Source organism: Ammospiza nelsoni, chromosome 2 (genome assembly GCF_027579445.1).
Source record: "Ammospiza nelsoni isolate bAmmNel1 chromosome 2, bAmmNel1.pri, whole genome shotgun sequence".
Taxonomy (NCBI): Eukaryota; Metazoa; Chordata; class Aves; order Passeriformes; family Passerellidae; genus Ammospiza; species Ammospiza nelsoni.
In genome coordinates, this window is record NC_080634.1 from 60,220,175 (window position 1) to 60,237,030 (window position 16,856).

Below are 16,856 nucleotides of genomic sequence, written 5' to 3' on the forward strand. Positions count from 1 at the left end.
GGCCTGCTGCCTGGGACAGAGGTGCTTGCATGCCTGCAGTACTTGCCAGGACAGCAGCCTAGCCACTGGACACTGGCGGCAAAAGAATGCCACACTCCTGAGGTCAGAAAAATCTCTACTCTGACAAACGAGTGTGTCAGGGTTTCTTTTCTTTTGAAGAGGCATTTTCTGCAATAACAGGAAGAAAAAAACCTGTTGGCAATCAATAAATATTTTACATGTTAATGCCATCAATTTTAAATATACATTGTTGTATTTTTTTTTAATTAAAACCTGATTTTTATGTAAAAATGTACAGAATATCAGAGGAACATCCAAGTGGTGCTCAGATGAAATTATAGAAAGTATGGAAGCAGCCAGCCACAAAATGTAAAGGTGGAAGAGTCCAATAGTTCTGTCGATGATAGCAAGGATACTCCATAATTCACATTTGTCCATTGTTACAAAGTTGCTAATTCTGAAGGGAATAAAATGGAACATGTTGCCTCAAACCACTGTTTGTTATGAAACCCATTTGTTTTGCATTTTTAGGAACACAAAATTGAAGTAAAAAGCATAGTAATACGACCACCCGTGTCAGGGAAGCAGCTAGGAAATCACAAGAGCTGCCTGTCTGTTACCTAGGGGGAACTTGTATGCTAAAATTACAAACTTTCCATACAAATACATGATATGATGCATAGAGAAAACTGTATTTTCCACATATTTCTTTTTCTGCTGTGACTCAGATGAGTTTAAATATTCTGCCTGTAAGTAAAGCAAACCTGTTTTTTGCAGCCAGTCTTCTTCACAGTGATTTTTAGTGGCTAAGCAGTGACAAATTTTCAGGTTGCCCTGATGCAGTTGAGCATTTTTAGTCTAGACTACAACAAAAACAGCCTGGATTAGATGGTAAATGGCTGGGAATGCTCTCACTCCTGCCTGACACTGTGCCTTGCCTAAGCAGTCTGGTTTTGCCTTTGGGGTATCTGAGGGCTGGGAGGCTGGTTTATATAAGCTGAGAGACATGTGTTGCAAAGGCAGTGTTTTTTCCCTAGGAATGCTCATTTTTCAAGCTTCCACCAGCTGAAGGAGCTGCTAACATTTTTTATAGGCAGTACTGATGTCTTTGGTGAATATTTGCTAAGTATAGTTTAGTATTATAGGAATTTCAGTTTTTAATAGAGCTCTTATTGGAAGAAGGTTCAGACTGATGGTCATAAAGTTGAAAAAATCTGCTTGGCTAAATTGAAGCTATGAAAAGAGATCCTGTCACCTTCTGATCTGCTGGGCATCATTTTTTGTGAAACTTCAGCACATGCTATCCTTGCTGGTTTTGCACAGATACTTGTGGGAGGTGATACAAGAAGTTTTTTCTTGCTTTCTCAGACTAACAACTAAGAAGCTTATATGCAGCTTCAGATTCCCAAAAGAACATCAAACACCAAAAGCCTTAAAAAAAAAAACGGGAAAAAAAAGGTCTCATTAGTCGTATGAGTTTAGGCTCCTTAAATGTGGTTTCAGAAAAAAAAATGCAAATTTTGTGCTAGTTTTAAGTATTCACCATCTGTGATTTTAATACTCTTTCTTTATATGGGGCAAACACTGAACAGATGTGATAGATTTTCATATAAAATTTTTGTCCCCACTTGTTTGTAAAATGAAATTTGAATGTTGTCTACCAGCAAGCACAAGCACTCACTGGATGAAAAAAAAATTACTTTTTTCTGTACTTTGTTATTGAAGGTTTGCCTGGCTCAGCATGTATCACCGATTGCCCCACATAAATCTCATTGTTAAAGGCAAGGATTTTGTTTAGCCTTTTAAAGGATTATAACTCTCACCTCGATTCAGCAAAGCATCTAAGCAACAGCTTAATTTCCATCATTTTTAGGGGGTAGAACTGAACATGTTCCTTTTCAAAGTAAAGCAATGGTGACTGCTTCTGTAACTGGATTAGCCAGGAGGGAAATGGGCACATGTGTGGCTAATGCTGTCTAATATTGGTGGTCCCACATTGGCTGTAGGTTACAGAGTGGCTGGGGTATTTGCACACCTAGATTATGATAACCCACAAGATTATAATAACTTCCCTTCCCATGCCCTTCCATCACTATTTCCTAGTCTTGATGACATATTATAATGTGTTTTGTAAAGATATCAGCTTCTTAATTTTAAGATTTGCATCATTAATAACATAAAATATGGCCAAATAACTTTTTTCTTTCTTTTTTTTTTTTCTTTGTTTTGTTTGGTCTTTTTTGTTGTTGTTGTTTTTTGGGTTTTGTTTTGTTTTTTGTTTCTGAAATTCTTTTATTCTAGGAAATACAATTTATCTCTGGGAGTTCTTACTAGCACTGCTTCAGGACAAAGCTACATGTCCTAAATATATCAAATGGACTCAAAGAGAGAAGGGCATTTTCAAACTGGTGGATTCCAAAGCTGTGTCCAGGTTGTGGGGAAAACACAAAAACAAACCTGACATGAATTATGAAACAATGGGTAGAGCTCTCAGGTATGTTCATTTTTAATAATAGATTGTTTTTGTTGCTTTAATGTTTGTATGCATTAAATGCCTCATTTAATTTGAATAACACGAAAACCTAGTATTCTATTAGTTTGGGAAATGAAAATGTTATTTCAACAAAATAAATTAGCTAACTAAAATTAACCCTCGCTAACATCAATTCCAAATCAGTCACCTTCAGTTTCAGCATAGATGTTTTTCAGTACTGCTGCAAAACTGCATCTTCACAGCCAGTCTCTTAATTATCTGTGTCTGAAGATTTCCAGTGGGGCAAACCTTTCACATAAAATTTCAATCTGTTTTCAAAAAACTTGCCAACATTCATGTGTATTCATTAAGTTATTTCTACTTGTTGCCCACGATTCCATCTCCAATGGAAAATACAGTTTTAGAATTCAGTTCTGGTTTCAGTTCTCTGAACTTGTGTGTACAGACAGTTCTAAAACATAGAATCATGTGGCACTGCCTGTCAGGCTGGGAGTTTTCTCATACATAAAAAACTGTGCAAAATAAATAGACAGCCATGGAGCTTCAGTCTTATCAGCTGATTGATAATTGTCCAACTGAGTTTTATGCATTTCTTTTCATTTGCCTCACCCTGGCAAATAATTTCAAATTATCCTACTAATTCTGTAAATATAACAGAAGTAGTGCTCTCCTGTCCTGTTCCCTTCACTTTGTTGTAGCTAAAATGTCTGCCTGTGCTCACTGGTGAATAAACAGGAATTCAGATTATTGAAAGAACTGTAGGAGTCAAAAGGAAAATTGAAAGTTGCATGCAACTTTTTACAAAGTGCTAGTTGATAGCAGATCTGCGAAGTCATGGAGTTCTTTTCTTTCTCCTCAGTGTTATCTAAGTTTGCAGTTAAAAGGTGGCATGAAATAGCAGTAAAAAAAAAGTTGTTTGAGGGAAAAAGTATGCTATTAAATTGGCCACTTTTTATAATGAAGAAACTAGACACATAAAAGTTTTTTGGCTTGCTGGTGCTGTGCTTATTTTCTGGGAGTTTTGTTGCTTTGTTTTGTTTTTGTCAGAAAACCTGTGTAACTTGTGCGTGCACTTTAAACAGATACTATTACCAAAGGGGAATCCTTGCTAAAGTAGAAGGTCAGCGCCTGGTATATCAATTTAAAGACATGCCAAAAGATCTCATCTATATTGATGATGAAGATGCCAGCCCTAGCACTGAATCATCAGATTCAACTCTGCTCTCACCTGCTGTAGCCAACAGAAACCAACCAAGCAGAACTAGAGCATCTGCAAATGCAGGAACAAAGGGAGGATCAGCCTCAGGGGTAAAAACAGGAAACTCAAAGCCTGCTAAGCTGAAGGAGCAAGTTGAAGTTGTACAGCAGCAGACACCTGGCTTGAGTTCAGAAGTTTTGAGGACAATGCAATCTCCACAGCCAGTACAACCTGCTCAGCTTTTTCGGACAGTTCATGTAATGCAGCCATTGCAGCCCCTCACAGAAGGACAAGCAGCTGTAACCAGTAATGTTCCAGATGAATCGCTAAATTCCTCAGTTCAGAATATAAGGTAAGAAAATGCACAGAAAATAAATATTTGAATGATAATATGTTCACTGGATGATGGCTAGATAGACTTGATTCTTTGTTTTGCTTCCAAGAAATGCTAGTTTTCCAGTTTGGTTGAAGTGAAATGATGTCTTTGTGGCTCATCCTAGGAATTTAGAGTTACTACAGCATAATATGACAGGTACACACATAACTGTACTGCCTATGGTGGAGGGAAGCTCATCTTTTCCCATGGTGTTAGGCATGGTGGATATCATTTAATAAGGAAAAAATGTACAACTTCTCTTTAAAATTGACATTGTCAGTTCTGTCCCACAGCAGAAGTTGTGTTTTCATGTCTGCTTTTACACTGGTGTCCTTGCTTTTGAATTGTACATGCGTTTGCACAATACCTTCAAAATTATTTTCCTTCTTGCTTCTTAATTTTTCTTTCTAAGAATTTTTTGTCATTTTTTGCATCTTTTCTATTGTCCCCAGTTACAAGGAAAAGCTCCATATTACCTGCTCTTGCATTTTGCTGCTGTAACAAGAACAAGTTCTTCCAATTGTAGGAAACAATTAACCGACTAATCCTTTGGGAGTTGTGCATCTGCAGACATTTGGGAGCCAGTCATTCTTCCATGTTTCATCTGTGAGTCAGCTGGCTGACACTACACAACACTTAAGCATCATGACTCTTTTGCACTTACCCCTTGGTAGCAGGATTTACTTGTAAAAATGCACAAGGGCAACATAGTAAAGGGAAAGCAGTACAGACATAACTGAGGCTATTGACATTGTCAGTTCTGTCCCACAGCAGAAGTTAAACCATATGAGTCAGCAGAACAACAACGCTAAACATGAATAGGGGGAAAGTTCAGCAACTTGCAGAGTTAAATAGCTCTAGGCTAGACCTACAGTAGATTATGGATCACAAACAATATCAGTAGTATAGATGTTATAAGGAATGGTACCAACAAACAGAATTATCTGTAAGACTTAATGCAAGCAAGAAGTCCAGCCAAATGTTTGGAAAGCTATTCAGTGACATTATGACATCTAATTACTGCATTACAGTATTTCCCAGTCAGACCTTGGGTAATAAGCTAAGGGAGAAAATAGTAAAGATGATACATGTGTGAAGCTCAGATGAAACAGAAGCCTTAAATCCTTAGAATTCTGTATTATCTTGGTTCACATCCATTGTTTTTAACCAGAACATTATTCCACGAAATCTCTAACTGTACTTTGCCAAGATGACAAAGTGAAGGAGTTCAAACAGAAGCATCAAACCTTTTCAGAATGGTAGAGAAGTACTGCTGATTAAAAATGTTTATACTAAAGGGTCTGAGCAGTTAGAGTGAATATAAAAACTACAATCCAGACGTTTTTGGTGTGCTTTTACCTAAGTTGGGACAAGCTGCAAAATAGGTGCTGATGAGTCCTGTGCAATAGACACTGCCCATTTAAGGCTCTCAAAATGTAGTTTATGACAGATATATTTGTGCTCAGCTTCAAAAGGCAAGATTCAAATAGTTAGTTGAGGAAGAATGACATACTGAACATTTTTCAGAGCATATGTTTTAGGTCTTGTTTTATAAGGCTGAAACAACAGTTTGTTCAGACAGCTGTAAATCTTAGGCAGATGAATGTACACATTCTGAATCATTGCAGCAGAGCTTCTGTAAGGGTTGAAATGAATGGTCTGCTTGACTTGAAAATGTACAGCAGGTATGACTGCCATTGTAGACTAAGAACTGACAAACCTTCTGATGTATGCACACACTCTGTGGGGTTGTGGTTGGAGCCACTTTATAGTGTGGGAAGCATGAGGACAAATAGCAGCTTTGGTTGCCAGTTGCTGTTCAGTGGCTGGGGCATGTAAATAGCCAAGATAATTTGGGCAAAACAGCAACCAGGATCTGGTAATGATCCTCAAAAGATTTTCTTTATGCATACCAGTTTATGATTGGGCTCTGTCTTGAAGCGTGAACCTCTTGAACCCATATAATTTGTCTTATGCAATTTAGTTTCTAAAGTTTTACTCATGTAAATGTCCACCCCTCTTCTTCATGGAAATAAATGTTTTTCCCTCTGCAGCAATTTGCTTCTGTTCTGTTGTGAGAAGAAAAAATAATACAGAAAATATTGAGCATCTTTGAGGTCAAAACAACTGATATCTTAACACTTTAACATAGCCTTCAGAGAATGTTTGCATGTGCATCTTCTCTGCTAAGGTTTTTGGTAAAAAAATCATATTTACAGATTGTTGTGAAGTGCTTGTGTCATCATCCCTGACCTGCACTAGGCAGCACTGCCTGGTACAGAGCACTCCCAAAGCATCACTGGGAGAATGTCGCAGCCCAAGGCCCAAGTTCCCCAAAGCCTCTTGGCAATTCTCAAAGGAATGGGCATGTTGATAAATCTGTGGTTGGCTCTTCACAAGGCAGGCAGTGACTTCATTTATAGCTGCACAAAGCTGGTATCTTACTCTGAAGTGGAAAGGTCTTGGCTTTTGATGTGCTTTTTGGAGAAGTTTTGGTGCTTCTCTATGAAAGGGAGACAAGGAGAAGTGTTACTTACAAAGGATAAAAGTCTCTTCTTCAGCCCCAGTGCTTAAACAGAAAGGCTGTGATGTGCTAACTGAGGCTTGGGAAACAGGGCAGGAGTAGGGTCAGGTCAAGCAAACTGGGTTTTGCTGACTGAGGAAAACATGCAGTATCCCCAATGGGATATTTGGAATTGTAAACATACTGCTATACTGCAGGTCTAACTGTTCTGGCTCAGTGTATGCAGGCACAGTAACTGCAGACTTGAGTCATGCAACTGAGTTTGGCACTACATGTTTCCAGTGAGAAGACAAAACCAAAAATGCCTCTCTGGATGAGCATTTTATTGCTTACTTTTACAGATGAGCCAGCTTTTATGAGGAAGAAAAGTTTCTTTGGATTTCGTGCTTGTAAAGTTCTGTTTAAACCAGGATAATGGACACAGGTTAATCAGAATACGTGGATTATTGGAGTTATTTTGTTTTGCCTTGGAATTAGGAGGCACTGGCCTGGGATTCAGCTCTGTGTACATTGGCTCATTCTGAGCATTAAAGGGCATCCTTTCTGTTGCTGCAGAAAGTGCACCTCTCCTGTTTGGCTAGTGACTTACCTTGCCTAGGGCATCCTACAGGCCTGAAAGGTGCCCGTGTTTGGACAAGTAACTTTGTCCCTTAAATGATAAGGACTACAAATAAAGAGAGATGCATTTTCATTTACCTTTAATCTAGAGTAGTAGTCATTTGAGATGGAGTGAGAAGAGATTCTTATATTACTTACAGTTCAATATCATATAGGGAGTAATTTTCACTTATATGTCTGTCTCTGCTATTGGCTGTACAGGACGTGGCTGAACCTTCTAGCTAGCAGCTCTATATGCCAAGAAACTTGCAATTAGCTGACTTCTGACAAACCCTGTGCAATCTTTTAGCACACTTCAGGTTTTAATCTATTTCTGTCAAAATTCAGCTTGCTGTTTCCTTTCTGTACTTGCAAGTTGTCATTGTGGTAGCTTGGACAGAGCATGTTAGAAGACCAGAATCCTGACTCAGTTCTGTAGCTGGGGCTAATACAGGCCACAGAGGACCAATGGGATATGCTCTCTGTTCACTTCTGAACGGGAGAACCTCGACATGATGAATCAGCCACCGTTTTCATCTTGATCTTTTTGCAAGCTTCAAGGTAGAAAATTACTTCTGAAGGTGACACAAGCATGGATTGCAGTGGCAGGATCCTGATTCAGGAGGAGGAAGAAATAGCTGAACGTGAATCATGTTTTTTCAGGGTGTGAGCATTCTGAGTAAGAGCGGCGATGAAGCCAAGAATTCACCAGCACTATGTATTGGTCCCAGTAAGCAGAGTCAATTGCCTTTGAAAGCCATGTGTACCCAAGCAAACACATGCTTTCTGCTGTTGTTCCATAATGTGTTCCTGTGACCAGGCTGTGATGCTTTGGCAATCTGACTGCAGCAATGCTGATGCTGAAAAAAAAAAAAAAAAAAAGAATTGTCTAGCAGGAGTTTATCAACTCTGAAAATGTGATTACAGCTGCTATATCAAATGAAGTGTCTTCATCTCATACCTTATATAGACATTGTCTTGTATAAGTTGCACAGTGAATGTCAGCATTATTTTCTGTAATCATTCTTCACACCTTACCTCTTTTGGCTTTGCTCAAGCTCACATAACCCCACAGACAAAGGGAAGCAGTCTGGCACTGTTCTTCTGAGACTTTGCATTGGCCATCTGCTTTTAGTCCCTTTTTCTTGAATAAGTGCAAGAGTCCCATCTGCACAATGTCAGCTGGTGTTGTAGCCCATCACTCCTGTGCCATTTCTATAGGTCTCCTGAATAAAAACCATCCCTGGTGTAGGTCTTGGTAAAGGGCTCCCTAAGTCTCTCCGGGACTTGATGGGGAGCATAGGCAAAAGAGGATGATGCCAGCTGTAGACTTGCAAATAATCAGAAACAGCTTCTGAAGCCCTTCCTTTGGTCGGCCACCATCAGTGCACATGCTTTGCTTCTGTTTGTAGTTAGGCAGAAGTCTTCTGTCATTGCTCCAAATGCAAGCCTGCAGTTCTAAAAGCTCTCCAGCACACTGACTAGTAGGTATTGTTGGATCTGGCACACTGCTGCCATAGCCTTCCCCAAAGGAAGGGAAACAGGGGACTGTTACAAAGACCTCATCTCTAATCTCTTAAGTGAAGGCTTGACTGCAATCCAGGTTTCAGGTTGGTGAGAAAAATGTCCTTCCTAAGGGAGGTGCTGGTCAGAAATAGACTGTGGTCTCAATGGGCTTCTACTAGAAAAAGTGATTTAGCTTACAACAGGGTGTGTTTCTCAGAACACATTTCCAATATGGACAACTTCTATCACAGCAAAGACTTTACTTATAACCAAACATTTTGATTTTCCTGCAGCTGAAAACGACCTTTTCTTAAGCCCACTTCTGATTTAATTTCTGAGATATGCAAGAAGGTGACTGCTTATTGACAGAAAGGACTATAGTGTCATCTAATTAGATTAATTTTGTTTCTGCACAATAAGAAGATATCCTTTGGAGCTCTCTTTCCATGTCTTTGGCACTGCTGAAAGAGGTGGAGGTTCTGTAGCTCTGTTAGCAGCAAAGTTCCTGAGTTTTAATCAGGTGACTGTGCAGTTTTGAAAAATTCTTTTGAAAAATTCTGGAAAGAAGACTGTTAGACTTTGTGGTTCAGTAAAAAGGACACATTGAGAGTTGAGTCCTCTGTTTCTGTCCTCTCTTACCTCTCTCTACGTATGTCTTAATATTGCTTAGTTTCATTTTCTTACCGTGATGTGAAATACTTGGTTTACCTTGGCTTGCAGCTTCAATATTTTTGGTATCTTCTCCATCTCATAAATTTCACATAAATTACCATAAATAAACTTGTTTTTCTTGCCTGTCACTATTTATCTCTTGATGAGCTAATAAGATATTGCACAATTCTAAGCCATTACCTGTAAAATATGGCCCAAGAAATAGATGATCATTTTCTGCAAAGCTAAAATGACTTCGGAATTTTTGTCATTCTTTTCTCAGTTGTAATCAGATTGTTTTATGGCAGAATTTCCTTTCCATTGCTGTTGCTCAATGTTCTTGTTCTTTTTGAAACCTCAGCAACAACTTTTAAAATAATCACGCAAAAGATTTGTACCTTAGAGAAGAAAGGCTGTTAGCAAAATGCCAGTGAAATTCAGAAACATAGCAAAATATAGCCTTAAAAGCACCTAAAACAGTGTAGCCCAATGTTAATATATCACCTTAATTATTGTGTACTTTTTTTTTGTAAAACAGACAAAACAATCAAGCTGTATCTTTTTTCAATTGTATTCAAGGCAAATAGTTTAGGAAGATAGATTTTATTTAGTAATCAGGTTTAACAACTAAGGCAAATGTCTTGCTTGGCTGCCATTAACATAAATAAATATTCATTATGTGCTTGTACAGCTACCTGCTGCATGCAGGTAGCAAGCACACCCTGTTTGTGTATGCATATACGTGTATGTACAGGTGGATGTGTATGTGTATCATGTATTTGTATCTTGGCTGATGGAGAAGACAGTGCATCTGGAGTAAACCTCAGGCACGGGACTGCAGATTAATATGCAGATACTAATTAGAGTGTTCTGAGACAAGTGGTCTGGTTTTGTCTCTCAGAGCTGTTGCTCCTAGTGCTTCACAGATGCCTGCATTGATTAGATGCAGTTCACACATATCGAGCTTATCCTTCAAAGCCACTTAGCAGCTAACAGCTTTTATTTTTACAAAACAACTACAGAACAAGGAAGTAGCTTCAAGATAATACTTTGAGGGCCTACTGGCACAGACTAGCAGCTTTAGCCCCTGCTTTCAAAATTGCAGCTATTGTGTTGTTCTTAATCCTTCAAACTCGGGTAAGTTTCTTCATGGATTAAAGAACTGCCTTGGTATCTATTCTGATTCTTTTGATGCTTTTCTAATGGCAAGTGTCAGTTATCTCTCCTTCATAGCTGTTCCACTTGCATTTCTGGTCTCTGTAGACTTTCCTGGGTTGAGCTGTACCTGTCTGACATTTTGATTTTATTACGAGTTTATTTAACTGTAGATAGTTTGCTTTTTTAGTTTTTTAAAGAACCTAGTGGATGCCCTCATCCTGTTGCTATATCTGACATAGACATTAATGACTTTTCTGTCAAGGTCCCGGGGGAATTGCTGGGGGAAAAAATAGTTAGCACTGATAACCCTTAGGAGACTTGGTATGAGCCTTGGTAATGTCATTCTGAGCCTTGCACTTAGGCTTGGTTGTTGGTATTTGATGCGCCAGCATCAAGTTCTCCAGAAGTTTGAAAGAAAGAAGCAATCATTCTAGCTGGTGCTTCACCTTCAACCAGCCCCATTTCCATGAACTTCTTCCTTGGGATTTCTTCTGTTGTGTGAAAAAGGAGCTCAAGATTGACTCTGGTGTCAGTCACATCAAATTTTGTTCCATTGTTATGATGGCTGCTGTGATGAGGCCTGTATTGGCAAGGATTTGGATTTGGTTTGCTGTAGCAGCATTGCTGGGTACTGCAACTGTCTTGGGAGGAAGAGAAAGTTACAGATGGAAATTTTGTTTCTTGTATTACCAAGCCCTATGTGATCTGGGGAAAAGATTGCCTGCAGGAAGGACTGGCAGCTGGAAGATGCTCAGGAAAGCACCCACGTGCTCTGAGCCTGATACCAGCAGGGTTACTGGGCCTGCTCTTGCTGAAGCAGTCTTTGGAGCTCAGCTAGAGGCCTTTCCTAGAGGACTGTGCTGAGTGGGACATGAGAAACCTTCTACATATATTCCTGTACTTGTCTCTGCTGCTGCACTAAGAAAGAGGGAATGGAACTCCCTGTGCAGTTGGACTATGACCAGCAGCAGCATCTGCCTCCACATTGTCCCATAGCTTCAGCACCACCTAAGTCCTGCTTTGGTAAGCTTTTTGTTGCAACTATGGTAGCCAGAGTATGGTCTTAAATGGAAGTTTTAAATATGTTGAATTAGATTGGACTGGTCAGTGGCTAAATGTTGAAATGTAGACTTACACAGAGCTGTGAAAAATAAATTCTGAATGGGTGGAAGGAGTGTAGAACGGAGGACATTCCATGGTTGATGTATGGCAGGCAACCCTTACAGCATATCTGAGGTGCAGTCTTCAGAAAGAAGAGCAGGCAATACTGTGCACAGGCGTGAAAGTATGAACATTGACAGTAAATTGCTTTCCATCTAAAGTGATGGCAGCAGGGGTGGAAATAAGCTATGAGGTGGAGATAGTTATTTTTTTTTATTTTTGAGAAAACACCAGGGAGAGCTTAAGACTGAAAAGGGGGAGGAGGGCAGGCATTGAAGACTAAACATTGAAGAGAAACAGGAAGATTGGAGACAACTCTGCATGACAAACAGAAGGAAAGAGAGATTGCCAGAGACAGCATGGCATGGTGGCATGGAACAAGCTGTGTCAGGGTCTCAGAGCAGTTACCCTTCCCTTCCTCTCTCCCTCCCCTGATAGCCATTTATGTTTTCTGGGGGTTTTGTTTTGTTTTAATTTGTGTGACTGGAGTGTATTGCCACATTTCAGTAACCACTGTGCACTGCAGTAGCTGTGTACTCCAGCAATACAGCTCTTAATCCTCTAATGTTGTTCCCAGAGCTCTACATCTATTGACAGTCACCTGGTACCCAAGTCTGTTAGCCTGCAATCACTCCTAATTTAAAATGATGTTTTGGAAGCAGATTCTGATCAGCTGTTTTACCAGAAGTTGTGTGTGAGCCTGGCAGACAGAGAACTCTGTGTCCTGGAAGTGTGGCAAGGCTGTTCCCAGACATTGCTAACATGTGGATGCTTTTGAATACAGTTAAATGTATATGTGGATGTCAGGACAATCAAGGCCTGAGTTAGGCTTGTGATTTATTACTTACTTGGCGTAATTTTTGAAACTGATGGCAGATCTCTAGTGGGTTGTGCTTTTGATGTTGGTCAATGCTTGAGGTAGAGGTCTTGGATGTGATTCTAGGTTTCCTGATGAACCACTGAATGTTTTAAAGGCAGGCTGTTCAGCTTGGTGATGGCAGTAGAGTTTATATGGGGTACCTTTACTTTGGGAATCATCTTGCTGAATTCAGGAGTCAGGTCCAGTTCTGGTTTTATTAGGAGAGATTCTACTACCTCTTTTGGGTAAATAAAATGTTTATGATGCCAAATGTTTTTTCTGTGGTAAATCTATAATTATTTTTTCAAAATCCAGCCTGGAAGTGTTCTGACACAATAATCTTCTCTAATCTTAGCAGGACTTTGCAGACTCCAACCCAGGTTCCAGTGGTTGTTTCACCTGGAAATCAGCAGCTGCATACTGTAACACTCCAGACAGTGCCTCTTACTACAGTGATAGCCAGCACAGATCCAGCCTCAGTAACAACAGCACAGAAATTCATTTTACAAGCCATTCCTACTTCCCAGCCCATGACGGTTCTTAAAGAAAACATCATGCTACAGTCTCAGAAGCCAGTCTCACCTCCTTCCTCGATTGTGCTGAGCCCAGCACAAGTGCAGCAGGTGCTCACCAGCAGCGTGCAGACAATTTGCAATGGCACAGTCAACATGGCTTCATCTCCATCCTTCAGCTCCAGCACCCCCGTGGTGACGTTCTCGCCCAGCAGCTCACAGGTGGTGTCCCAGCCCTCGGGCACAGTGATCACGTCGGTCATTAAAGCGCCAGACACGAAGCAGGTTGGCCTACAAGAAGAGGAGAAGGAGGAGAGTGACAAAGTAGAAGATACTGAGCAGTCGGAGCAGAGATTCCAGCAGCAACCATTTGTCATGGTAGTGTCCAGTTCAGATAATTTCCCATCTAACGTGCAAGTGAAGCAAGAAAATGAGCCATTGGAACCCAATTTGTATTGATAATTAAATAATTTTAAAAAAGAGACCCTGTGGATGATTATTTTCATAAATGTGATGGGACCTTTTCAGTTATGTATATATTATTTGATTCTGAAGCATGATGTTGCAAAGCTACTAAATTTCTGCAGTTAATTTTTAGAATTCATGCTTTAGGATGGATTTTGATTTTCTGTTAATTGCTAAATGTTATCATATAAATAAAATTATATATTACTCATTTTTCAAAGTACAGGCATGAAGGAACATGCTTTTTATGCTATGAAGACTTTCTCCTGAGGTTGTTGGCCAAAGTTCCAAACTTCCCTTATTTTGTTGTCAGTCTGTTGCCGATTTACATTGCAGTAATGTTATTGTAACCTTTTCTGTTTAATCTGTATGTGTATCACCTTTGGAAGCAGCAGTTAGTTCTAGTAAGACAGTTTCATTCCATGTGTTTGAATTTTTATGATTGAGTATCTGTTTCATATCAGTGAATGACATCAGTTTTAGACTTTGATAACCAGGTATCCTCTTGTATTTTTTGCAGCACAAGCTCTTGTGTGTGCAAAACTGAATATACACTCCTATTGAGAGTACTCAAAACATATATTCCAGAAATGACAATGCCATGTCTATATTTTATATGAAAACATCAGATATATTTAATTACAGAAGCTAACAGCATCACTACAGGTGCAAATGTTTCATGCCATTTTGCGACTATGAAGCTTAACAATCTTGCTTTCTACTTCAGATTATTTTGTAAGGGGGGAGGGAAATTAAATATATACAATTTATGCAGGTTTTTGGAGATTAATACTGCTAAGAGTTCTTGGTTTTTGATTGTAAATACTGTATATTCAATGTTCCAGGGAAGTTTTTTCAGCTAAATTTTTTCCATACAAATTTTTGATAGATGCAAATAAGATCAATAAGATCGTTATGTTTAGAGGTCTAATGTTATATGTATTCATATTACTGAGTGACTTTGTATTTAAAGACAAATTTTTAAATGATGGAGCCCATTGAACCTTGGGTCCTTCTTTTGTATTTTAATTGGTTTATTATGAAAATAAATCAAATGGAAAACCACTTTTCTGTATTTACTCCGGAATGTTTTTAATTATTATAATGTTTTGACAGTCATCATAAATAAGTAAAATACAGTGAGAAACAGGGACAGGGTCATTAGTCAGTGTGGGTCTATGGTGGAACATGTGCAATTCACTTCTGAACAGACTTGAATATCCTTTGAAACAGCAGTAATGTATATTTTTGTAACTGAACTGAAGATTGAGATAAATCCAGGAACTGGACTTAAACTTCTTTTCCATCATTTCCCAGTATGTTACAAACAACACAAAATTCTGAGTGTAATTCAGAAAGGTTGTTGTAGTTTGTATGATACAACTGACAGCCCAAGCTATTCGGGCTTCAAAAACTTGCATGTTGCAGTGTTTAAGCAGAGGGTAAGTTAATAATAAATATTTTGCCTGGTATTATGATTGTCAGTATAAAATGAAAGGGAATATGACCTTCTATGATTGAATTAATGTTGGAGTTTTATTGATTGATTGGTAAGGTTAAATATAACTTTAAGCACTAATACTAGAAAAACTAATATAAGCAGCAGAGTGGCAGAGAGAGTATGGTCTTGCTGCTTGACAGAAGAAACTCTACAAACTATTGAACATGCAGTTCTCTGCCACAGCTGCTGTGCTAGTTCAATGTTCTTCCCTCTGACTCTTGGCAGTCAGGGTTCCACCTGCAAACCCAGCACCTCACCCATTTACAGGAAGGCTGGTCATACCCACACCAGTGGTTGTTTATCTGGCAGCGCTCCCTGCAGCTGGGGAGTGCTGGCAATATTTTCAGGAATGTGGATAAGCTTTGTGGGAGCATATCTGGTAACAGTCCTCACCCCGAGGGCTGTGTTAGATTGACGGAAACACTGGAGATGGAAGCTATTTTTTAAATCAAACTATAAAATAGGGATGTTTTCCTATACTACAAATATTTCATAATTCTAAAAAATCTGAAGTGATAATGCTTGACTGACATTAATTTTTAGATGCAGGGAAGTTGCTTAAGTGTTTACTGGAAATGTGTGTGTGGGGGGGGAATTGCACCATAAGGTTACATCTTCACAACAAAACTTCATGCCATAGATGCAGCTATTACACATGGAAAATGCTTTGTCAGTTTAGTTTATGTCAGTTGCAGAAGTGGTGGAAATCTCCAGCAGCAGTAATGTGTCTCCAGCAGCAGACTGTTGTGTAACAGACAGTAAATGGAAATCACTCCCTCCCCGTGTCCCTTGGGCTCTGGTGTGCCAGCCAGGTGGATCTGTACTTTGAACTCTCTTTGATATGGCAAAGGAAGGGAAAAGCTGGAGTCAATCATGAAAAGAGAGCTCACATTGGGAGTTTGAGCAACCCCTCCCGTTACAGCTGCCTTTGTGCCTGTGGCAGCAGCCAAACAAAACATGATAGCTAAAATCCCAGCCACTTCTGAGTCAGAAAGTAAAAATTGAGGCCGCAGTTCTTTTCCACACGTGTGTGAAGCCACAGAGGAGAAAAAGTCTCTTGTTTATTTTTGAGGCATTTCACAGAAGGAAATTCCATCCGGAGGAGGCGGAGGATGGAGGCCTCAGGCCGCCTTTGAGAAGTCCTGTCCACAATGTTGTTGTCCTGGACATGGGCTGGGTGCTTGGTGCACAGCACCAGCTGACACACTGAGAGGTATTTCTGTTTTTATTCTGATTTGCACAAAGTAGGGAGCTAGGTGGTAACCCACAAAAGGCTGGTTCTCTGATTACTAAAACTTCACCCTGGTTATAAGTTTTAACAAAGGCATCAGCCTTCATTGGTTACAGATTATATAACTTTTTTTCTTTAATTAATACTCTAACCCCTATTGCTAGTGGTCTCATAAACTGCACCAGGGGAGGTTTAGGTCGGACATTAGGAAGAATGAGGGCAAGCAGGTATTGGAATGGGCTGCCCAGGGAGGTGGTGGAGTCACCGTCCCTGGAGGTGTTTAAGGAAATACTGGACTTGGCCTGGTTACGGTGGTGCTGTTCAGCCAGGGGCTGGACTCGATGATCTCAGTGGTCATTTCCAACGGAACTGATTCTGCCATCTCTGGCTTCTCAGGCCTGCGAGCGCAGTTCTTCCCTCCCTGTGAGCCCGGGCTCCGCTCCAGGCGGTGCTCGGGGGGTCAGTGGTCCCGATGTCCCAGTGCTGCCATGACCTTCCCCAGTTACTGCCCAGCCCTGCTGACTGCACTGCCGGCGGCTCCCGCCCAGCCAGCCAATTCCTCTGGTGACTGCCTTCCCTTTTCCTTTAAAGCGAAAGGTCAGGCAGGCGTACGATGCTCACAA

The 16,856-nt window shown here is 40.0% G+C and overlaps 1 protein-coding gene across 11 annotated transcripts in view; it reads left to right on the forward strand.

Moving 5' to 3' along the window:
* The window catches only part of ELF1 (E74 like ETS transcription factor 1), an 87,725-nt gene extending 73,158 nt beyond the window's left edge, over window positions 1–14,567 (forward strand). For 9 of the 11 annotated variants that reach the window (XM_059465910.1, XM_059465920.1, XM_059465912.1 and 6 more), the window contains 3 exons: window positions 2,302–2,494; window positions 3,577–4,044; window positions 12,880–14,567. In XM_059465910.1, the coding sequence (XP_059321893.1) occupies window positions 2,302–2,494; window positions 3,577–4,044; window positions 12,880–13,495 (1,277 nt within the window). In that variant the 3' untranslated portion in view covers window positions 13,496–14,567. The remainder of the gene's footprint in view (window positions 1–2,301; window positions 2,495–3,576; window positions 4,045–12,879) is intronic. The other 2 variants (XM_059465918.1, XM_059465921.1) reach the window with 1 other exon arrangement.
* The last annotated feature ends 2,289 nt before the right edge of the window (window positions 14,568–16,856 follow it).